This window comes from Arachis hypogaea, chromosome 17 (assembly GCF_003086295.3).
Source record: "Arachis hypogaea cultivar Tifrunner chromosome 17, arahy.Tifrunner.gnm2.J5K5, whole genome shotgun sequence".
Classification (NCBI taxonomy): Eukaryota; Viridiplantae; Streptophyta; class Magnoliopsida; order Fabales; family Fabaceae; genus Arachis; species Arachis hypogaea.
The window spans coordinates 114,191,150-114,217,228 of NC_092052.1; the positions used below are offsets into that span (position 1 = coordinate 114,191,150).

Sequence of the window (26,079 nt, forward strand, 5' to 3'; positions counted from 1 at the left end):
CATTTTTTTATATTTTTTTATAGTGTTTTTTTATAGTATTTTTTTTTTTTGATGAAGTAGAAGGAAATACAAATAATCTATATCAACAAGAATATCTTAACTCGATCTCCACAGGTGAATTGACACCTCATATGTTGAAGGTAAAAAAAGGTGCTCCTCTGATGTTACTGAGAAACATAGATCCTCAGGTTTATGCAATGGCACAAGGCTACTGTGTCGAGGAACTTTTCAAAACATGTTAGACGTGGAAATTTTAACAGGCCATCACTCTGGAAAAAGAGCTTTTCTGCCTCGGATAAAACACAAAACAAATGAGAACTCAGGATTACCCTTTGTGCTTATTAGAAAGCAATTTCCTGTAAGGTTGAGTTTTGACTTAACGATAAATAAATCACAAGGGCAAACTATCCCTAAGGTAGGGATCTATCTCCTTAAACATGTGTTCAGCCATAGTCAATTATACGTTGCTCTATCTCGAAGAGTTTCTCAATCAACCACAAAAATCTTAGTCAAAGAAGGAACAGTAGATGGAAAAAGGGGACAATTCACAAAAAATATGGTGTTCAAAGAAATTTCGTTACCTGCACCTCAGGTAATTTATGTGCTTGGCAAATACGTGAGCCTTTTTACAAGTATAATCCGTATATTATGTAATTTTATCATTACAATATCAACATTGGAATAGATAGTTTTGTTCACTAATTTTAACAACTAATGACTAATATTTTTAACAAATAAATTGATATCAAGAAAGCTCATCAGCATATTAAAAGAGATAAGCGAAAGGAACTGAAACCTCTACTTTACCCAACAGGTATGTACCAACTACGATTCACATATAAATTATAAAAATTATATCATACATCCTTAAAATATATCATTATTGGTTTTTTAAGAAATTATAGTTTGCAATGTTTATATTTACTTTGAAAAGAATTCAAAATTTGATTCTTTAAATGTTGCTATCAATTTTATAATTTTAGCAATAAAATTATAAAAATTAAAATTTTAAAACCAATAAAAGGTAGAGGTATGTCTTATTTGGGATGTATCACTAAATTGTGATATATATGCAATAAATTACAGGAAACAGGATTCCAATCGTTATGGAGTACATGAAAGGATGAACAATCAATTGCATCAATGAGACCAATCGACAATAAATTAAGGATTACAGCATTAATAACAGTGACAACTGCATTGATGATACATATTTTTGTTTGTGTTATTGATCAAACGTGAAATTGACTCAGGTTCATCCAATCAAAATTTATTCTATTGGTTGGAGAAGTACAGTTAAAGCAGACAAAACTCAATTATGGAAGATGGTAAAAGGAGAAATATTGGATCAAAAGAATAAAAGGTAATGCAATAAACTTTTATTACATAATAAATATTTCTGTCTATTTCGTCCTATATACCAATTATGTTAAAACTTTAACTCTATTTTTTCAGCCTTAAACTTAGAAGAACACAACTAACTCATTTCAATACAAAACAATATCATTGCAAGTAATTGTTATTAAAAAAAATTCCTAACAAAAAAGATGTAATATCATTTAATTTATATTTTGTCAATGATAAACAAGGATTAATGTCATTTCTTTTGTCCTTTCAGAAAGTTCAATGCAAAACAAGATATCACAATTCTACAAGTTTTAATTGAATTCTTCTCTATAATAAGCAATCAATTTAATTGAATAAACCTGATGCGTTTATATGGTTATTTTTATTGTAAACAAAATCTGACAGTTTTTCACATAGTTATCAGAACCGAACCAGTAATCAATCCGGTCATATGATCGGGTCACTGGGTTACTGGTTCAACCGGTAGATCACTAATTCACCCGGTTAACCCGGTCATAATTAAAAAATATAAAATTATATAAATAAAATTAAAATAATGTTCTAAAACTTAAAATGTAAGTCTTTACAAACATTAATAATCTAATATCAAGTCTTAAACATAACTAATAATCTAAAAAAAAGATAATAAACTAGTTTTTAGTACAAAATATGTTCTCAATTTAAATCAAGAGCAAGTGAAAGATAACACAATCATTAAATTAAGTCCAAGGGTGAGCTTAAAGTCGGCATCAACATTTTCATAGGACAAATTTGGAGCTTGATCAACATTTTACTCATTTTGATTTGCATCCATACCTTCTATAGCATTATTATAAACTCTTTTAGTGGCAAGATCATGGGAAAGAGTTGCTAATGATGCTTGTTCTTGAGATGGTGGTGTTTCTGATAGTGTTTGAGATGAAGACATTTTTAAAATTCTAGCAAAAAAAAAAACAAAAATATTTTCAGCAACAATAGATTTACTTAAGTCAGTTTTTAAATAACACATCAACCACCACCATTCCCCCAAAGTTCACTGACTTTGTAATTCAACAAAGTTAACAAACAGCAACTCTAAAAAAATCTAGCAACAAACAACAACAGCTCTAAAAGACACAGCAACTCTAAAACACGGCAACCAGCAACAAACAACAACACCAAAAATCTAAATGCAACATCAACAGCCACCAAATTCAAGTTCAACAATAATTCTAACTAAAGTAATAACCATCAGATTTAATAACAACTCTAAAAAATCAAATACAATAGTAATAACTATCAGATTCAATAATAATACTAACTAAAATATGCTCAGCTTCAACAACTCTAAAATTTAATTACAACAGTCAACAATAACCACCAGGTTCGGTATTCAACAATTCTAGATTTCTGGTGAAAGACCAGGGTCAAAAACTTGAAGGGAGCTCACCTGGATAACTGGTTCCCAGACCACGACCAAGAAGACGACCACCACCACCTGACTGACCCGAGGGAGCAGATGCAGAGATGTTGCTTGATTTCTATCTTTTGTGAGCTTTCTGCCGCCAACGAAATGAACGCAGGGCAGGATTACGGGACCACGACGACGACGACGAGGTGAGGAGACGAGGTGAGGCCGTGACCGTGAGAGACCGAGAGTGACGAGGTGAACGGAGAGGCGATGAAGTAACGAGGTGAGGGGAGAGACGTTGGAGTGACGAGGTGAGGGCGACTGGGCGAGGGTGAGCGACTGCCGAGTGCCGACAACGAAGGAGCAGAGAGATCGGAGACGAGCGCTGGAGGGTTCCACACTTCCACTGGAATCAGATTGATTTGATTTCTCATATTAGGGGAAATGGGGAGGGGGGAATAGCCATTAGGGTTCGTCGAAAGGGGAGGGGGGATCTAAAGCCAAACGACGCTGTTTCTATTTTTTTTAAAAAAAAAAAAAAAAAAGCACGACCCGGACCGGGTTGAATTAACCGGCCAGGTCACCGGTTTTAACGTAAACCCATTGGGTCAAACTGGGTTTTACCGGGTTCCATGCATAATCGGTTCGACGAGTGGCTCGACCCAGTCAGGTGACCGGGTTTCTGGTCGAACCGGCCGGATCAAGCCGGGTTTGATAATTATGATTTTTCTTTTTCAAGATGCAAGAAGTTATTGACAATGAGATGTATGATAAATTACGAAAGATTTTTTCTAGGTACACAATCTTTGTATACTCCTAATTTTTTTCATTAATACTCTTATAGTTTGATATTTAAAAACGAACAAAATAAGCATATTCATTTCTTCTATCCTTTCACTATTTGTAGGAAAATGAAGGCCTCTTCAAATTCAGAATCATATTTTGGCCTACCACTTAAAAAAGAAGAAGACAAACATGAATATCCATGATAATTAGGCAAAATTAATCTTTTGTAAATAATTATCATGCATTTGGGTTTATAGATATACTCTTTTTAAATTAGGATAACATTTTTGTCGTTATTTCTTGAACTATACATTTTTCTGATAATATATACATATATTTTTATTGTGTGCTTTTATAATTTAGCATTTTAAAGGTTTTCTATAGTAATTTTACTCTCAACAAAATTTCATATAAATAAGGCTACGTTAATTTTAAAATGATGAAAAAAATACTTATCTGACAAATTTAAAGGGTAAATGATATATTAACACCAACACTAAAATATGATATAAATAAGATCACGCCAATATTAAAATTAAAAAAGATAATCTAATAAATTTGAAAAACGAATAATATATTTTAAAAATAAAATTAATTTTTTCAAAATAATAGAAAAACACCTAAAACGTGCCTGTTGAGCCGCTAATAATTAATAATAAGGATGAGTACTATTTTGGTTTTTAGGTTTTGAGGTCAAAATTAAAATCGTTCCTAATTTTTTTTTATTTAAAATGGTTGTTAAAATTGTTTTTAAAATCATCTTTTTGGTCATTTTTCTCTTAACTCAGTAATTCTACCCTCTCATCTCTCTGACCCAATCCAATCTTCATCTCCGTCAACCTAATCAGTCTAACCATATTTTTCTTCTAAAACACGCACATTCAGATGAAAAAAAGAAAGAGAAGCAAACAGAAAAGGGAGTAGGAGTAATAGAGGGAGTGCCACTGTTGCCGCTCTCAAGAGGAAGAGAGGAAGAGAAGAGAGCGTCAGCGGGGTTGAGTGCCACCGTTGTTGTCGACGCAGCAAACAGAGAGGGAGTAGGAGCAACAGCGATGGCAGTTTCAGATCTCCTTTTCTTCCCTTTTTTTTTTGGGCGGCAGTTTTGAAGAGGAGTAGCGCCTGCAGTTTCGACGGTGGTGGCAGTGGAGCTAGAGTAAGAGAAATAGATCTCAGACCTCCTTTTCTTTCCTTTTTCGGCGAGCTCTCTCTCTCTCTCCCACGTTCTCCCTCTCTTCTCAATCTCTCTTTCCGGTGACTCAACCAGCGGCAATGGCAGCGAATTTTCTCACCGTCAATGCCCAACTCTCCCTTTTCTCGTTCTTCTTTCTTCTTTTTCTTTCTCACTGAACTCACTGCATCTCTCTTGTCTCTCTTTGTCCTAAAAATATGAATGATTGTGATACTGTTGTTGAATTTGAAGGATTAGATGCAATGGATGATGTTGGTGTTTTTGAATTTGAATGATGTGTCGTTGATGATGGATTCTTGAATTTGAATACTTTGTTGATAATGGATGAAATGGATGGTTGCAGTAAGGAAAATGGCGGGTAATTGGTGGGAGTAAGGGAACGGTGGTGGTGGTGGTGTTGTTGGATGGTAGTTGGAATCAGAATAAACATAAAGATAAGGGTATTTTTGTTTAAAAACTTTTAAAAGTATTTTAATTTGAAATGCAACGATGAATACTATTTTAAATAGAAAAAAAATGATTTTAATCCCAAATCTTTTTGGACCAAATCAGGAACTTTTTAATTTTAATATGGAGAGAGGGTTGGTGTATAACAGAATTATGAAGGTATATGGTGTTTTACCAAGGTATGAAAACTGCACAAGACAAATTGGACCGTCCAATTTGGAGGTACTGAAAATCCTGGGTTCGATTTGTGTACTGACAGAAAATTCTGGGTTCGATTTCAGTATCTACGAAATTTTACTCCACTCCCTCTCTCTCTCTAATGAAATTGGACCGATTTCTTTCCACTAAAATAAAAAATTGAATGCCGTCACAACTGTATATATCTTTTGGGAAAGTATGAGGAGCCAATGAAATATTTATACAATGTGTACAATGGAGGTTTAGGGAGTATTAGAGATATAATCATTAGTATTACCTTTTCCCATCAGCTGAAGTTTTTAGGATGGGTGGTATCATGACATGGTATTAGAGCGCTAGATCCGAAAGGTGTTTATTATCGCTAGTACTCGAATGGTTATTCTAGATAGTATGGGAATGTTTATTTTGTAATTCAATAGCCTATTGTACATATTGTACAAATAGTCCATTCTCTCCCTAGCGGAATCCATATCTTTTTAATACTCCATAACTCAGCATAACTCACATGTCAACTTCATATAAAAAGAATTAGCCCCAAATCAGATCTAATTCCTTAATAATACTTTGGTAACGAATTGAGCTATCAAGTCTCATTTCTATTTCGTAGTTTTATTAATAAATAGATAATAATGTCATTCTTGCCGCCCAAACAGCCAAACTACTAGCCAGCTCACTATCCAAACTAGAGTTTGGGCATTATTTGTTTCTAAGACTTTCCTTTGTTCCCCATGTAATCTATTTGTCAGGCAAAAATATGTACAATAAGCACTCTATCAATATATATGGGCTATGTTTTTATAATGCATTTGGTTTATTGCATCGTTTTTAAGAGAATGCATATGCTTTTTAAAATGTTTTACTCTTGATATAGTGTCCTCCAACAGATTTAGAAGTTCTTCAATAAGTCTATTCTTTAATAATTTAAGTTAGAGATGCCCTTGAATTTGATTATCAAATGACAAATGTATTAAAAAAAGCTTGAAAATAATTACTTTAAGGTTACTTGCCTTGTAGCAATATTACGACTGAACGAGTGAGATTACACGGGAGAACACCTATTAGAAGAATTTGCCATTAAAATGTGACATGTACTCCTCATGTGCTATATACTATACTATAAACAATGGGCCAGCATCAAGAAAAATAGAGGACATGATTTATATAATTAATCATGGGACACTCGTTGGAACATTAGGAGCAACATCTTGTTTAGGTGAACCAGAAGCTTCAACCAAGTACAAGCGACAGCATGGCGTTCCATCATCTGGATGGGTTTCTATTGACCTAGGCAACTTGCGAAGCTTGTTGAAAAGATTCAAAGGATCATTCAATAGTCCAAAATGGGCATCTGGGTCTCCAATTTGAGAAAGCTTTACATGAGTGAACCCAATGGAGGGCAAGAGTTGGTCTGGCCAGTCGCTATAAAACTGGAATGCGGAGTTAGACAATGTAGTTGATGGCTTATTCATGAAGTCTGCTAAAAGGACCGTGTGAGTTACACAACATTTGTTGGCCAAAATCCTTAACACTTGCATGGCCTGTGAATGGGTGAGGTAATACAGTAGACCTTCTAGAACCCATATCGTGTTCTTGTGTGGCAAAAAACCTGCAGTTCGAAGCTTCTCCAGCCAGTCATTTTCTCTTATGTCAGCAGCTACCCTTGTTAAGGATTTAGCCATTGACCGTACGTGTTCAAATTCATTTGTCGATTCCTTAGCTGCTTCTAAAATAGTGGCTTTTACTTGTAATACTCCTGGAAAATCAACCTCAAATACATCGCTGTCCTGTAAACAATTTAAACGGTATGCCCTTGTGTCCATTCCTACATAAGAGATTACAAGCTCATCTCAGCTATACTTTTAATTTGTCTGTTTTTGAAATTATACTTTTTAATCTATTTTCATTTTTAAGGGGGGCACAAAAGTTTAGGATATGTATTCCCTTGGCTAGTACGTAGTTATAGGAATGAGACTTAAATCAGTTAATATAGATATAGTTCTAATTGTTTCAACAGAATTTGGTTATTTAAAAAATAGGTCAGAGTTCAGTCTCCAGTCTTTAGGTGGCTATAAAAAAAACTTTATGCTTTGAGTACTAGTAAGTAAGAGTACGTACTCTCTTCAATACAACAAAAAATCTTTTTCGATCTTTCTGTTTTCTTTTCTTTGTTTTTTATTGCATAAATGTATATCTTAGTTTTATAATAGCTTTCTCAAGATTTGAGAGATTGTGCTTTAAATATCTTATAAAATGATATTTACTGCATGTTTAATTTATTCTTAAATATAATATCATTTACTAATTCATAAAGTAAAACTGATTAGCAAGTAATATCACTAGCTAAGATAAAGAGTGACACAATCAAATATATTTTAGACATAAAAATATCACTAGTTAAGATAATCTATTTAAAATGATGATGAAAATATCTAAATATGGGTTCAAGATAAACCTGCACCAAGGAGAACAACTTGTGATTCTCTGCCATTTGGTGAATTAAGGGCATCTTCCAATCTAGAATCAAACCAAAGAGTTCTAACAGCTAGAATAACTCCAGAAATTTCACGTGCATTGTTGAGTCTGTCTTTCTTCATCTTTTCATGAAGACTTCTCAAATAAGACTCCCCTGCCAGCAAATAAGCCAGTGGATCATGGATGACATGCTTCCACAGAGCCCTTCCTGCTGCTGTTTGACAAGCTGACCTTTGAAGGAAATTCCATTCTCTCTCAATGGTGGCGTGCACTTGCCGAACAGCTTCACTCTGTAACAACAAGTTTGGAAGTTTTAGCTCTTGCCATTCTGTATCATCATCATGCAAGTCATTGTTAGTAACTTCGTGTGACATGATCGTGTGTGTTTGTGTGTAGTACAAAAAATGAAAAAAAATGTATTAAGAGAGATTTTTTAAGAGGATAATGCAGGTTATTTATATAAAAGATTTTGGGCAAGAGATAAGGAAAAGAGAACCACACAGAACCAACGCTTGAGGGATACTTGAATCGTATCTAGCTTCGTGACCTTAATGAAAAGCGAGGTAACAATTCGGTCCACGACTACCACAATTGCAATTGCATAATCCTGACCCCTTCAATTTCCCTATCTTCGTTGTCTTTTTTTTCTAAGTTCTAATAAAGTGACATTCTGTGGTTCCCACTGCAAATGACTATCATATTCTTTAGTTGTGAATTAGTTAAAGTAACAGTTTTAAATTAATGCTTCGCTGTAGGTACTCCATTATTTTTTTTTTTCTTTTCGTCTTCCTTTTCAATCTCTCTTATAGGTGGATTTGCTCTTCACCGTAATATTTTTTGTATTTTAGAGTATATGTTGTTGCTAAATATTTAATAAACTATTTGAAAATGGATTCCTATAAAATTTGAGACTCTATATTATCAAAAAAAATGTAAAGATTCTAAAAATATTAATATTCTAGTGATTTTAACCGTTAATTTTAATTAATATACTCTCAACATATTATTAACTATTAGATCTAGACAATTTCTAAATTGAAATGACTTTGACATTTGTTTTAACAATATATGTATTTTAATACTTTTTTAAAATTTATATACTAATCCTCAAATACTAGTACTACCTAATAATCTATCTATTCTATTATATAAAAATCGGATTTCTGCACTTAATGATGGAATGATAGAACTGACATGGCATGCTCTGAAGAGTATTTTCCGATTTAATTATTTTAACTCATTCAATACAATTTATTACCATGACTTAATTATATCAGCTAATTGATTTGATTAGATATTTAAATATCAATATAATTTATTATAATATATATTACTTGATTAATTTTACTACATTAATTGTAATTTGTTATATTAGTTAATTATTGTATTCATTTATAAAGTTTCAAATAAAATAAATAATTTGTTGTTTATTCTAATTGAATTCATTAAATTTAATTATACATTATGTACGAATTAATAATAATTTATAAATCACTCTAATTTATAATATTTAATAAAATAATTTGTAAATTACTTTATATTATATATGTATTAACGAAATATTATATATGTCTTAATGTGTTAATTAAATATTATATACGCACTGAAAAATAAATATAAAGATGATTTATATGATATTGATAATATTATATTAGTACGGTGATTTTTTTTTTGTTTTGATATCATGTAGTATTTTTTTTTTGAAACAAAGGAAGCTCAACACATTAAAGTGGAGCAAATAAAAGAAAAAAGAAGACACATAACTAGCTACCAACAAATAAACCAACCCCTACTATCCCCAGTACTCTCATCCTCCCCCAGGATCACCACCACTCCATTCCGTGTAGCTCATCAACGTCCTTATGTGTATGACCTCCAGGCTTGCTCTTGCATTCTTGAAGATTCGTGCATTCCGTTCCAACCAGATGTTCCAAATCACTGCAAAGAACACTGACATCCACATCTTCTTCCCCTGTTGTCTATTATGCATTCCATGCCAACTCTCAAACATTTCTTTAACAGTTCCGGGAATCACCCACTCCCTTCCTAGTAACCTCAGCCACTTGCACCACACCTGCCATGTTACCTCACACCTAAGGAATAAATGCTCAACAGATTCTAATTCCTTGGTACACAGTACACACATACTATCCCCCAGAATGTTGACTCCTAGTTTAGTCAGCCGCTCCTTGGTGTTAACTCTACCCACTAGCACAAACCACCCAAAGAGCTCAATTCTCGGAGGAACGAAACCTTTCCAAATGGAACTCGTGAAGCTATAACTCGTTATCTCAGCTGATAATGTCTCCGCTTGTATAGCCTGGATCACAGAACTAGTAGAGAAAATACCTTTATTTTCAAACTTCCACACCACATTGTCCTCCCTACCTGATGACAACCTCACTGGCCTTAACCTCTCATGCAGTTGATTGACAAGCTCCAGCTCCCATTGGAACAGTGCCCTCCTCCATTGAAAATTCCAAATCCAATCAAGCCCATCCCAAAAACCACACTCCCCGATGACAAGTCCTTGCTGACTGGAAATAGAGTAGAGTCTCGGATGACTTCCTTTCAGAGTACCACCTTGAACCCAGTTATCTTCCCAAAATCGAGTCTGCATACCATTGCCTACTTCCATTGCCAGTCCACTTACCACTTTATCACGAATCCGCGGTTCTTTTATATTCAGCTGACATATGTCCTTCCAAGGGCCACCCTTTACTGGTAAAGGCTGAGTTGCTAACATGACATCCGGGTTCAACTTATTACACGAACACACAATCTTCTTCCACAGCGGGCAATCCTCCTTTGAAAACCTCCACCACCACTTAAACAGAAGCGCTGTGTTTCTCAGCACTGCATCACCAACCCCCAATCCCCCAACCTTTTTTGGAGCCTGAACTATCTCCCACTTTACCATAGGTATACCATAGTTCCCGTTCTCCCTGCACCACATAAAGTTCCGTTGTAAAGCAATCAGCTTGTCCGCTACCGCCTTCGGCATCTTGTATAGACTAAGGTAGTAGATGGGGAGACTATTCAGCACCGATTTGATAAGGACCAGCTTACCTGATTTATTCAAAACCTTGGCTTTCCACAAACTCAGCTTCTGTTCCACCTTATCAATGATTGGTTTCCAAGTCTTCACCAAGCGCGGATTCGCACCTAGAGAAACTCCCAAGTATCTAACCGGTAGAGAAGCTTGTTGGCATCCCAGCAGTCCACATGCCTGATCAATCCATCCTTGCTTACAGTTCACCGATATCAGATTCGATTTATCAAAGTTAATGCTCAGCCCAGACATCAACTCAAAGCACCGTAACAGTCTCTTATAGTTTACAATTGTTTCAGTCTCCGGCGGGCAGAATAAAATAGTGTCATCTGCAAATTGTAGGTGTGACAGTTCAATAAGATCTCCCCCTACCAGCAGTGGAGCAATGCGGCCATTCCTCACAGCCTCCCCCAACATCCTATGCAACACATCTACAACTAATACGAATAGCAATGGAGAAAGTGGGTCCCCTTGTCTTAGTCCCCTCTCCATCTTGAATGGCTTGGAAGGTGCCCCGTTTACCAAGACTGCCATGGTGGCCGTAGTAACACACTCCTTCACCCAGCTCCTCCATTTTTGGCCGAAGCCCATTTTCTGTAGCACAATGTCAACAAAATCCCATCTCACTCTGTCATAGGCCTTCTGAAAATCCAGTTTGATAATGACTGCTGACTTTTTCCGAGTCTTCAGCCAATGAACCGTCTCGCAGGCTATGAGTGCACCATCATGAATTTTTCTTCCCTTTACAAATGCAGTCTGAGTCTCTCCAACCAGTCCCGACATCACAGATCGCATCCTGTGCACCAACACTTTCGAAATCACTTTGTACACACACCCCACCATACTAATCGGCCTAAAATCCTTCACCTCCTTTGCACCTTCAAACTTTGGAGCTAGTGTCACCCACGTTACATTGACATCCTTTGGCAATTTCGCACTTTGAAAGAACCCCATTACCGCAGCAGTGAATTCCGGCCCAATGTCATCCCAGCATTTCTTTATGAAGTTCATGTTAAACCCATCACTCCCTGGGGCCTTGGAAGATTCGCAGTCCCACACAGCCTCCTTAATTTCCTCATCCGTCGGCATCACTTCTAAAGCTTCAGCCTCATCCCTATGGATACACTTTACTAACCCATCTCTGATTCCAATCCTCGGAACATATTCCTATCGATATAAATCCTTGTAGAACCCTCTAATCGCACCTTTTATTCTCGCCTGATTCCGCACAAGTCTTCCATGTAACATCAGAGCATCAATCCTGTTATTCCGTCTTCTGGCCGAAGCAATGTTATGAAAGTATCTGGTATTCCTATCCATGTTTGCAGCATGCTTAGACCGAGACATCTGTTTCCAGTGCATTTCCTTTCTAATATACCATTTTGAACAAAAGCTCACAAGCGCCTTCCTTCTAGCCTCCGTTGTACCATCATAAACTCCATCACTGACTGAATTGTCCAGCTTGGTGAGCTCCTCCTCAAACCTCATGAGTCTCTTATCCATGTCCCGGAAGTTATCCTTGTGCCATTGCCGCAGTTGTATTGCTAGAGCCCTCAGCTTGCACGGGAACTGCGTTTCTCCGAGGCTTCGCCACTCATCCTTCACCATTCTCAGAAATCCCTCATGCGTAAACCAGGCGTCTAAACTTCTGAATGGTCTAGGGGGCCCCGTTACTCTTGTTAGTTCCATGATCACTGGGCAGTGATCAGACAATCCCCTTGGGCCACCCTTAATCCTAATATCCGGAAACACCTCAGTCCATTCAACATTAACCATCACCCTATCAATCCGACTACAGGAACGCCCCCTAAACCATGTATACTTCCTATCAGTAAGAGGCAAATCTATCAACTGCATGTCTCGCACCCATTCCTTAAATTCCTCCGATGACGCCATCAAGCTAGTAGCTCCTTTACGATCCTCTACTTGTAAAATTTCATTAAAGTCTCCGAGAAAACAGAAAGGAATCTGACACAACCCCGCCACATAGCTCAGTTCCTCCCACACCCCCCTCTTTGCCTCCCTCCCATGCGCCCCGTACACCAAACAGAAAGCACATCGGAAGTTGGTCTTTGTTAAAACGCCTTCAACACACAGCCACCTCTCACCTTTATACCTTTGATCTACTTGAAACACTCCTTCATCCCAAATTAATAGCAGACCCCCCGCCATTCCTGCAGATTCCACAAACTCCCAACCAGCAGTACTAGATCCCCAAAGCCTTGCGACCTCATATTTAGTAATCACTTCTTTTTTTGTTTCAAGCAATCCCAACATGTTCAAATTATATTTATTTTTCAAAGATTTCAGCATGCTTAATTTACCGTCCCCCCTCCACCCCCTAATATTCCAACAGCTCACAATCATTTAAATAAAGATTTGCTCACCTTATTTTTATTTTTTGGTGGACTCCTTCTCGCCTTTTCCTTTTGCTTCGCCAGTTTTCTCTTAGCTGCTATTTCTTCATTTTGTGCTTGCAAAATCGCCATAATATCTTCTTCCTCATCGCATAAAACCGCTCCTGATTCCACAGCCAATGCCCAGGTTGCTTGATTCTCCTGGCGCTGCTCTTCCTGTGTCCCCTCGCCTTCTAAATGGCTAACTGTGCCCAGCCTAGCCCCTGCTCCTACCCCCCGGGCATTGCCACAGGCAGCCACCTCCGGGACGTCCCTCACTGCGTTTCCCTGTGCTCCCGAGGTACCATCCTTCCCCATTAGGCAGCTCAATCCCGCTTGGGATCCCTCATCGTGCAAGCCGGCCTCACTTATCCCATCCTGCGCCCCTTGCTCCTGCCGGTGGACTGCCGCCCTGATTCCCGTCCCCTCCTGCGCAACCCTTCCCCCATCAAGCTCAACTCCCACCCCATCGATCGGTCCTCCGCCCCCCACCATCTCCTCTAGTTCCGGGTTCTTATCCACCGACGGATCCCCAAGTTTAAGCGGCGACCCTCTCGCCTCAGGATCCTTCTCCGCTGGTGAGCACCCCAGCCCTCGCAAACCTTCCATCGGCGCCGCTTCAAACAGCTCCCGTGGATCCCTCCGGATCCTCAGGCCGCCCGACCCGTCGTGGCCTCCAATGGAAAGAAAACCATACGCCGTTTCAGTTAGGAGGCCATCCTGGCCCAGCCCAACAACAGGCTCCTTCTCAATACTCATGTCCCTTACGGTCAGCCTCCCCCCTCCGTTCTTAGTTGGTGTTGGGCCAATTGAATGCGAGCCCATACTGTTACAATACTTCAACCGTGTCCCAGCTTCCCCTCCCCATACTTGCATGACTGTATTCTCCGGCTCCCCCTCATGAACTATCTCACATCCCTTCAAACCCGCTACTTCACCGTCCTTGGTACTAGCTGAATCTGGTACAACCGTATCCTTTTTGAATTTCAAAAAGGCAACGTCCACATCATTCAATAACACATCAGAGATTACTATTCTGTCCTCACCGTGCTCAGCCTCCGTAGGCCTACCAGTAACCAGTTCCGCCGCCGGGTCCCAACTACCCTCCCCCTTCTTCATGGCCGTGCCAGCGGTGCCAGAAACTTCATTCTTCGCATAGACACTTCTGCTTCTCCCCATGCTGACCGCACCGCCCTCCTGTGGTTCTACCTCCTTCACAAAGATCTCAAACACCGTCTTCCCAACAACAATTTGCATCCATTCTCGGATTACATCGAATACCCCCGTCTCAACTTGAATCCTCCCTGCTTCAAACGATGCTCCTTCCCCCATCATTACATCACACTGGACCACGTTGCCCCACTGCCCTCCTATTCTCTTGAACGTTTCCGGCGCCCATGCATGTAAAGGAATTCCGTAGCACTCCAGCCACGCTCGTCGAGTAATACACCGTTCCGATTCCTCCCAACGCGAGATCCTATGGAATACTTGCAACAAATTATCCATCTTGAATGTAAACACTCCCTCCGCATGCTGCACAGTATCAAATATTACCAGCACTTTGCACGGCCCGATCTCCCTAACATCCACAATGTTGGGCAGATTTTTAGACACCACCGTCTTCACTGATCTGAGGTCCACTGGGTGTAACGTGTGCCCCACTAAACTCCTCGCCAACCATTCCATATTTGCTTCGACTACCGGCACATCAATTCTTTTCACAGGTCCATTCCCCTCTGTGGCATTCTTATGGTCTCGCACTGGCTGTTCCTTCATAGCTTTGGCCGCAGCCACCCCATTCCCCTGATAAGAATCCACTGCTTCACCGCCATTGGGACTTGTTATTTCCTTCCGCACTGTGCCACCCATCTGAAACTGTCTTCGATACTTAGCTTCCCCGACGGTAATTACCTTCCCCCGTAATCTCCACTGGTTCATTTCTGCAATCGCCTTGAGAGCGCCCCCTTTTGTCGTGTACCGAACAAAGGCAAATAAATAGATCACACCACTCTTTCGTTTCCGGCCAAGATATATGTCGTTAATTCTTCCCGTCCAACAAAATAAGTGATACAGCTCCCTCCTTGAGATATCAGCCGGTAGATTATCCACAAACACAGAGAATGAATCATTTTCCAAACGATGATATGCCTCCCGATTCCAAATTCTAAGATCCTTTGGTGTTAACTGTACTCCTCTCGTACTATCCCTGGAGTACTCACCTCTCACAGCCTCTCTGCCTCCCATTTCAGTTATTGGCTATCAGCTAGGGTTTCCATATGGTGTCTCGGTAAGCTTATCATCCCATGTAGTATTGATAATGATAATATTATTATATAGTATTATATACATTTTTCAATATTAGTATCGAAAATTGGAAAATTATTCCTTATGGCAATCACTCTTAGTGAAATAGTGTGTCCCTTATATAGTATTGATAATTGTTGTTTAATTTAAAATAATTGTATGTTGGTATCTTCAATTTATTTTTCAATAATGATCTAAATAGATAAATCTAATTGAATTGAATGATTATATAAAATATTTTATATTATTAAAATACTAAAATTAAATTCATTTTTCATAACAGAATTTTATAGGTGAATTTAAGTTATTTTTTATTTTTTTTTGTTTTATCTGTGTTACTTTATTTAATTTTAAGTAGCATCGTATTTACAATTACTGCCAGTATGATATTTTATAAAATATGAAAATTAATTTTTTTCTAATTTAAATATCAATGTTTGAGTTAATTTTAAATTAACTTTTTTAAATTAACGTTATCTTTCATCTAGATCTTAATTAGTTTAAAATACAAAAATACTAATCTATCATTTTCTCTTTAAATAATAATAACTTTAATTTATTTACTGTCTTTTTTTCGTTTTATATTTTGTTTAGCAAAGATAATATATGGATTAGGATAGAGTTAAAAAACACTCTATGTGATGCATGTTTAGCACTGATAAATTTATATGAAATAGAAGAGAAGAAAATAGAAAGCTAAAGATCACCAAGTTAAATGGTGTAAACAGATTTATTGAAGCTAAGTGTCTGTGTGTTCTCATATCTCATCTCATTTTTCAAAGTTCAAACCAATGTTCTAAAAATCGGACCGGACCGGCCGGTCGAACCGGTTAAACCGGGAATTGGCAGGGAAAACGGTCCGGTCCAGCATGCAAAACCGCAAAATCAAAAACCGCTCAAGAACCGCTGAACCGGCCGGTTACCGGCAGGTCGGACCGGACCGGAACCCGGCCGGTTTGCATAAAACGACCTCGTTTCCTTCCTTAAAAGAGAAAAACTTGCACGCGTTATCTCCCATTCCCCCTTCTCCAACTCCTTCCTTCAGCAAACCCTAGCCTCCACCAAAGAAAGCAAACCTAGTCTCCACCAATAGTTGTCGCCGTCTGTCGGAGTGAGAGACTGCTACCTCCGTCCATCGCACTCAAGAACTTCCGTCTTCGTGCTCTCGGGCCTCTCGCCGTTCTCCTCTGTGCTCGGCTGCTCGCGCCTCCCTCCGCCAGTGAGTGCTCGAGCTGTGCGTGTTGGTTGCTGCTCGATTCTGCCTCCCAGTCTCACTCGAGTCTCGTCTCAGTCACTGGCATCTCGTGGTTCGTCTGTCTCGTTGCCGGCGGCAGAAGCAACTCGTGGGGTTGTCTCTTGCTTCTTCGCCTTCCGTGGGGTGGTCGCCGACTCGCCGTCGACCGTTGATGAGTCCCTGCACCATCGCTTCCCTGTTCTCTCTTTTCAGATTTCCCTTCTCCCTGTATTCTTGCATGTTGCTGAATTGCTAATCAAATTTGCCTTGTTGCTAATCTAAATGTTGCTGTAAATCGGGACTTTACTTGGATTTGTTAAATTTGTTGCTGTAACTTGAATTTGTTGCCGAATTTGTTGCTTCCCAGTCACAGAATCAGAACAGAATACTCAGTCAGTGCTTGGTTGATTGGTTTTGCTCACTGATTGTATTTGATGATAAATTTTAAATTGATAACTTTTAAATTTTAAATTTGCACTGCGTGTTACTGATTCACTGTTGCTTCAGTACTTTTTGTTGTTGTTAATCATTGTGATGAGCTTTATTAAAATTGGGTTGAAAACTGTTGAATCTTTTTTCATTTTTAATTGTTCTTAACTTCTGTAATTATTTAGTTGGATAACTGATATAATTATTGAGTTCAAGAGATTGAGTTTTTGATTTGCAAGGTGATTTTTGGTTGATTTTTTATTTAATTTGATAATGGTGTTTATGATTGGGGTTATCTGGTTTTCATTCTTTTTGAATTTGAAAATTCCTCCTACTTCAAACTGCTTATGCTGCTTTTCACTATTTCTGGTGTGTAACTTGTATACTTCTGCATGATTCTCTTTTGATTCCACACAAAGTTGATGAAAAAATTTGATTTTGTTATCTGGGGTAATCTTATTCTGTTTCTATCTATGTTTTCTTGCTAATGGAACATTCTAGTCTAGTTGTTTAGTGATCAGAATGTTATTCCTTCTTAGCTTCATGGAATGAAAGAGAAACTACATTGCATCCTCAGAGCAGAAGAATCAAAAACCATTAATTAATTTATATATTATTCATTTTAGTTTTATGATTCTATCAATTTGGTTGTGTACTTATTCTTCTTATTCAGCATAGGAATTTAGCTGTGTACTTATTCTTCTACATTGGCATGTTCATCTTCACTTTGCAATAACAAAAAGCTTCTCATTTGATGATCTATTAACTACCTCATTTTCTCGTACCATTCCTTTTGTTATGGCTTTAGCTGAAGAAATTGGAGGGGCTGGATGAGGAGACATTGATGCCTCAAAAGACATCTTGAGGTTTTGATGATTGATAACTCTTTATGTTGACATTTAATATTTAATATTTCTTTATACTATTTAACTTGAGTTTGTATATTAATAAGATTATATGAATTTGATTGATGACATTAAATGTAGTTTTTTAAATTTGAAAACTATTTTAATATTTATATTATACTATAATTATATTTTAGGATGTTTATTTATAATTTATTTATTATTTTATTTTAAAGCAGTTTTTCCGGTTGAACCACTGGTTAGACCGGTTGGACCAGTAAACCAGTGAACCAGTAGCTAGAGTGGTTTGATGACCGGTTCGGTTTTCCGAACCTTGGTTCAAACACATTTTGAATGTACGAATTTTAATTATATTTGTTTTTTTCCTCTTCAATAAATACTACCATCTCTTCCTATTTTTGTTATAGGCTCGTCTTTTATTTAAAAAACACAAAAAATATGTAAAAAGAAAAATCAAAGAAATTAAAACTGTTATTATATTTTAAAAAATTAAATGCTCTTTTAATTAAATATCTGTGTAATTTCTATCTAGATATAAATTGTATTTTAATATATTAAGTGGTAAATATAAAAAAATATATAATAGGTAAGTTAAAATAACGAATAATGAGATATCTATCTATTCTATTATATAAAAATAGAATTTTTGCACTTAACGATAAAGTTGACATGACATACTTCTTAGAATGTTTCCTGATTTATTTCTTTTAACTCATTAAATACAATTCATTACGGTAGATTAATTATATCAACTAATTGATTTGATTAGATATTTAAGTATCACACAATTTAATATTATGTATATCAATTAATTAAATATAATTGTTAGAGTATAATTAGGATCAATTAGTATTATTCAACATATCTGAATATTTATTATAGGATATCACATCTTTATTATTTCGATTCTCTTATCACTTATAAATACCCTTCTATATTGTATCATTCTACACAAATTGAATACTCACAAATCTTTTTTCTATTGCTCCATCTCCCCTTTCTAACATGGTATCAGAACTATGGTATCCTCCTTGAGTAGGATAAATTGATTTTCTTCTAGTGAAATCACCGTACTTTTCATATTTTTCTTCCGTGTCATTTTTTTCCTTCTCTTTTGTCAATACTTTAATGCTTTTCTGACCCCGCCGATTAGCTCATCCAACTACTTACTTATTCTCATGGAGAAATCATATATTTTTTGTCACCTTCCGATAGTTTAATTTGTCATCTCTTCGCGTTTTGTTACTTTTCAATAGTTTTCTGACAATTCGCCATCTTTTCAGCAGTTTTTCGGCAGTTGGCCACTCTTGTGACAGTTCTGTCTGCGTTCTCTTTTGCCAGTTCCATCTGTGTTTTCTTCCGGCAATTTCGTCTATGCTTCTTTTCGACAGTTCCGTCTGTATTTTATTGTGGCAGTTCTGTCTGCGCTTCCTTTATTTAGGCAGTTCCGTCTGCACATGTTCTTTTAGTTTATGTATTTTTTTTATTTAGTTGTTTCAAATAAGTTTCAAACTCAAGTTGTCACTTGAGTTTGAGGGGGATGTTAGAGTATAATTATGATCAATTAGATCAATTTAGTTGTTTCAAATAAGTTTCAAACTCAAGTTGTCACTTGAGTTTGAGGGGGGGATGTTAGAGTATAATTATGATCAATTAGATCAATTAGCATTATTTAACATATCTGAATATTTATTATAGGATATTACATCTTTATTATTTTGATTCTCTTAGCAACTATAAATACCCTTCTATATTGTATCATTCTACATAACTTGAATAGACACAAACCTTTTTTCTACTGCTCTCTCTTACCCTTTCTAATAATAATAAATACAATTTAATTTAGTTAGAAGTTTATTATTTTATAGTCTTCTATAAAATAATCTTTTTATCACTTTGGATATTTTAACTCTTTTTTCTTTTTTTCCTCTTTACATGTAATTTTTGTGCGTTAACTTTGTTTATTTAATGATGAAATATACTCATGTTAATTCTATCATATAATAGTTTGTTTTTCTCCTATGTATTTTGATTTGTATAATTATTATTGATCTTACTATTTTCGATCTTGCTGTTTTTGTTTTCTTGAATTGTTCTTTATTTTTTTATGACTTGATAAGTTTTTTTTTTAAAAAAAAAGCAACGAAAAGAAAAAAAGATGGCCAAAGACGAAGGTTAGAAGCCTAAAGCAGCAACATCATTCCTCAGTATTATTATTATTAATAGAAACTTTATTATTTCTTTTCCAACATTCTTTAATACAAGCTTCGTTTCTTTTTCTTAATTATTATTAATAATTTTATTTTTTTCTTCTCTAATTATAAATCTCCTTATAATAATTTTTTGATAGGATATTTTTTTGGTCTAATAAATTTTTTTCTCTATTTTTTGTCAAAAATAATTTATATTAGAAAAAAAAGATACAAATTAAATTTTAAATTCAAATTTAAATAAGATATGCAAAGGATAACTATTGAATTCATTTGGTCGATTTAAACACTTTGTATTATCGTCATTGAAAATTTTAAATACTATTATAAAATTCTAGATATTTTATTTTATTGTTCTTAAATTATATATTATATCGTGTATTTGAAGAGTTTCATCTTTTCTAAAATAAGTGTGATATTATATACTTTTTTAGATATAATAAATGAATAATAAAGTTAAAGTGAGTAACAAAATTGATTATATAATAAGATACAAATTTTTAGAATTTCTAGCACAATTAACAAATTTTTAGTTTCAAAATAAATGTTTACTCTATTTTTTTATCTTTTATTTGATTTTTTATAATTTTTTCCTGATTTTGTTAATTAATTATGATTATAATAATTCATCATAAATTTGTGTTTTGTAGAAAAAATTTATCAATCATAAAATACAGAAGACTTAATCTAAAATTTTAAAAAATATTGATTAATCACAAAATAAAAAAGTATAAATTGTGCTCTAATTATATTGTAAAATACAAATTGGGACTATTTAAAATTAGTTTTTTACCATTAATGTTAACTTCAATCATAATAAGGTAAAAAGTAAAAATTGTATATAATAATTTAATTTTATTATTTATACTACTAAAATTATTCTTTAATATATTATATCCTATTTATTTTTATTCATTGATGATCTTTAATTGTCTATTTTCAATAAAAATTTGAATTGATTAAATTATTTTTTTAATTAGTAATATAATTATTGTGATATTTACTTTGTTCAGCAATATTTTATAATTTATTTAATCTGATTAATCATCTCTTTCTTATTTTATACTAATTTAACTAATTAAAGTTAATAAATTTTAGTTATTTTAATTCTTGCAATTTTTTATTTTAATAATTTATTTCTATTAATGTATTAATATAATTTTAATATTTATATGTCATTAATAATAATAATAATAATAATAATCTCATTTTAAAGTGATATTTTATTTCATATATATATATATATATATATATATATATATATATATATATATATATATATATATATATATATATGTGTCTAATTATAGAAAATCTACTATTTCTTTATACGATTAGATTAGACATATTTATATTCAATTTATTTAATTATTTAATTAAAATTAATTATATTAAAAGATTAGATTAAGATTATGGTAGACTAATTATATTGTTATTAATCAATTATATTAAAAGATTAAGATTATGATAGATTATCATTATTTTATTATTTTTTATTTTTTGATATTAATTCAGATGTTTAGCTTCTTTTTATTATTATTTTTATTCTCTTATTCTATGTGTTTATTCCCATAAATCTTGCTAAATTAAATAAGGTACTGTATATCTTTTTTTTATTCTTCTTTTATATACACATAAAATTTATTAAATTATTTTTCTTTTGTTTAATAATTTTGTTTCTCTTCTATTTATATTTCTTTCCTTCAATATTTTATTGGTTCTTATTTTTCTAAATTTTACTTTAATTTATGTATTTGTTCTTACTATACCTAATTTTTTTTATTTATGTGTAATATATATTCTTATATATGTTATAGAAATATGATTTGATTTCATTAACTTGCCAAATTTTTTTGAAAAATCTAAAGCTAAAGCACAAAAATATATTTATAGATATTTTACTTTAATTTTTTAACTAAAAAATATAATATTTTTGTCGTATTTGTTGGAATTCTAAGTTAAATATGAATATTAATTTTTAAAATAGAATAAATATATTTTAAATTTTTTGCATCTAAAAATAATATTCTATCAATGTTAGAATTATTTAGATGGATAAGTAATAGTGAATATAGAATTATTTAGGATGGATAGAACTAACTACATCTTTTTATTGAAAATACGAATTTAAAAATATTATATTCAATTCTCAATATTCAACCTGTCATTGAACCATTGTATTTTCAAAAGATTTTTGAAAAAATAAAATAGTTTTATGTGTATAATTTTTGTAAAAATTTAATTAATTTAAGATATTTATTATCGTTGATTAAAAAAGTAAATTGAAATGACAATTTAATATTTTTATACTCTTAAAATATTATTTATTTATTTTTCTAGCATTCTTTATCATCCAATGATCAAATTAATATAATTTAATTCAATAAAATTATTTATTATCATTTGATTGAATAAAATTTCTATTTTAGCTAAAAATTTTAGGATTTCTCAACCTAAAGATCATCCATGTTAAATCATTAAAAAAAATAACTAAGAGCGCGGAAGCGTCTCTTCATTCGAGAATATGATTGAGATCAGAGAGTTTGGCTCTTGTGATTCTTTGATCTTTATTAATCAAAACCTTCTGTATTTTTGATAGGGCTGAATCACAATTTTACTGTGGAAAAAGTGCTACGAAGGCGAGTTTGATATGTTGGAGACTAAAATCCTGAAATCATTATTTATATTTGAGTGTGACACTCATTAAACCCTAAAACTCAAATAAAATAGTATCCATGATTTTAATCTCATTTATCCAAATCAAAAGTAATAATGACTTATTTAATTCAACATTTATGACAATAAATGAGATCAGCATAAGACATTTAATGTGAAATTACTTAATTTGTGATTATAATTAATATATGTATGTCCATAAATATATTAAGAAATAATAATTTTCTAACAATCTTCTACTTGGGTTATAAATATATATTTTTCTGAGATAATCACATCTTATAAATTTTATGCACAAATCTGAATGTTATTTCTCTTATTACTTTAATAATCTGGTCTATCTCATATATTAGTTATGAAATTATCAAAATTTTTATCATATTAGTGTCACAACAAAACCACGATGATTCCATACTAAAATACTCAACCACATAGATCAAATTTGGATGAGAAAATTCAGAAATTACATGCAAAAATGATCTCATGCATGTCTATTTTCAACTTGAATAAAAATTCTATTTTATTCGGTGACAGACTCAGATGAAACTGCAACGGCGACGTCCGAGCTCATAGCGACGGTGACTAAGTGATGAGTCTGTGGAAGAAGAAGAGAAGAACTTAACAGACTCACAATGAAAGAGAGAGAGAGAGAGAGAGAGAGAGAGAGAGAGAGAGAGAGAGAGAGAGAGAGAGAGAGAGAGAGAGAGAGAGAGAGAGACTCGGCAGGAGAAAGTGGCGACGGACTTAACAACGATGGTAACGGGATGAGCAGCGATGATGACATGAGCTGTGAACAGTGACGGACCCAGAAAAATTTAGTAATAGGGGCAAAATATAAGAAAATTTAGGTATAGATATTTTTTTTGCTTCCCATGATACACAACAAGTTAAGGACTAATCTGTCATGAATTTGAATTCCATTTAAGAATCTATGATTGACCAACAACGAGTTGCTATACATACAAGACGAAATTTGAACCCTCAATACTTACTTAAGCGGACGACTAAGTTGATCACTTGACCAATCCAAATTGGTTTAGATATATTCAAAATTTAAAATTAGAACTATCTAATACATATTGATAAGAACTAGAAATATGAACACAATCATTATTATAATATTTAAAATAATAAAAATATAATTTCATACACATAGTATAATATTTAAAATAACAAAAAAATATTTATAAGGATTTTTTTTATTTTTAATATGACTAAATATTATTTTTTATATATTTTTAAACAATTATTTTACTTTTTATTATCTCATATTTAATTGTCAAATCTACTTATTATAATTTTTATAGTGTAAATAAATTTTTTAACCAAAATAATTACAGTATATTAATATATAGATAATATATTTTTTTATCTTAAACAATTTTTAAAAAATTACTAATAATTTAAGTTGTATTTAATTAGAAAATTAACTTTTAATTTAATTATTAATTAATTAACTAATATAATGAAATTAATTATCACTAGTTTTTGAGTTTATATATTTATTTTTCATACTAAATCAAATTTAACAATATAATTATTATTATGTGTTAAGTTTAACAAAATATTTTTTAACATAAAATACAAAAAAATTATTTATATTTTATTTTGAGACAAATATAATATAATAAGTGGTATATATGTATATAAGTATTAATTTTAAAAAAAAAATTTGTGGGGGTAAATGCCCCATCTATATTAAACGTGGGTCCATTCCTGGCTATGAAGGAAGATGGGAGTTGTGAAGGGGTAGGCGGCAATGGACTCAGCAACAACGATGACGGGAGCTATGCGATTTTTTGTGAAGAAGCCGAGAAGAAGAAGATTTTGGTTGAGGATGACTGAGTTTATCTTGCATGGCTATAGAGTATAGACTGAAGCTATGAATCACTGAATCTGTGATGTGAGGCAAATTCTAATTTCTAAAAAGTGTTTATGTATATATTTAGGGCAGGTACACCATAAACCCGACCATGCCCTATCCTGAACAAAATCTGCCCTGACTCGGGTCAAGTTATTACCCTCTCCATCCCGGTATAGACGGGTCGGGTACCCACGTATTCGGAAACTCCTGCCAAGTCTAATCATGTATACTCCATTTATTAAAGGTTTATCGCTAGTAAATGAATTGTTATATACACAAGGCGAGATTCTAATTCCTAATAGTTGTTTAAGCGAACGAGTGAGATGATCACTTAACAAACTCAAATTAATTAAGACAAATATTAATTATTTTTAATATTAAAAATTCTGAGAGTTTGATTTTAATTATAACTTTGTAAAATATTTATAATAATAATTACTATATATATTATTTAATTTTTTAATAATTTTTTTATATAATTTTATGTATTATCCCGTACAGGGTACGGAAACATACACTGCTTTATAAGAAAATGTTAAACAATATAAAAATTATTATTACGATTTTAAAATAGGACAAAAATAATGAAAAAATCCATAAACATAATAGATAATTAAATATGAAATCTCTCATTTTATCTAACAATCATAGTTATTAGAACTGAATCGGTGATCGAACCAGTCACGTTATTGAATCGCTGAATCATTGGTTCAACCGGTGAGTTACTGTTCGAACTGGTTAATCCGGTATAATTAAATAATGAGTAAAGTATCGTTTTTGTCCCCAACGTTTGGGGTAAGTCTCAAAATTGTCCCTAATATTTCAATCGTCCTATTTAAGTCCCCAACGTTTCAAAATTGACTCAATGTTGTCCTATCGTTAGGGATCCGTTAATAAAATTGACGACGGGACAAAATTGAGACGATTTTAAAACGTTAGGGACTTAAACAGGACGAAAACGTTGGTGAAAAAAACGATACATAGAAATAAATTTTAATTTTATTCTTCAATAATATCAATTTTTTACTGTACATAGTATTCAATTATTTTTAATCACATTTACACTTAATCACATTACTTTAATTTTAAATAAATTTATTTTTTTTTACTTTACACTTAAAGTAATGTAATTTCTTTATAAATAAATAAATTTTACACTTTCATTCTAAATAAATAATGTAATGTGATTAGAATGAAAATGTAAAATTAAAAAAATATA

The 26,079-nt window shown here is 33.5% G+C and overlaps 2 protein-coding genes across 2 annotated transcripts; both read right to left on the bottom strand.

Annotated features, from left to right (window-relative positions):
* Positions 1–6,300: 6,300 nt before the first annotated feature.
* On the bottom strand, positions 6,301–8,526 carry LOC112764879 (uncharacterized). Its single transcript, XM_025810690.3, has 2 exons — positions 7,810–8,526; positions 6,301–7,179 (listed from the first exon to the last, which is right to left on the bottom strand). The coding sequence occupies exons 1-2, from the start codon at positions 8,201–8,203 to the stop codon at positions 6,527–6,529; spliced, it is 1,047 nt and encodes a 348-aa protein (XP_025666475.1). The 5' UTR covers positions 8,204–8,526; the 3' UTR covers positions 6,301–6,526.
* A 3,522-nt stretch (positions 8,527–12,048) lies between these two features.
* On the bottom strand, positions 12,049–13,158 carry LOC112763693 (uncharacterized). The gene has a single exon (XM_025809297.1). The coding sequence runs from the start codon at positions 13,156–13,158 to the stop codon at positions 12,049–12,051; it is 1,110 nt and encodes a 369-aa protein (XP_025665082.1).
* Between the last annotated feature and the right edge of the window lie 12,921 nt (positions 13,159–26,079).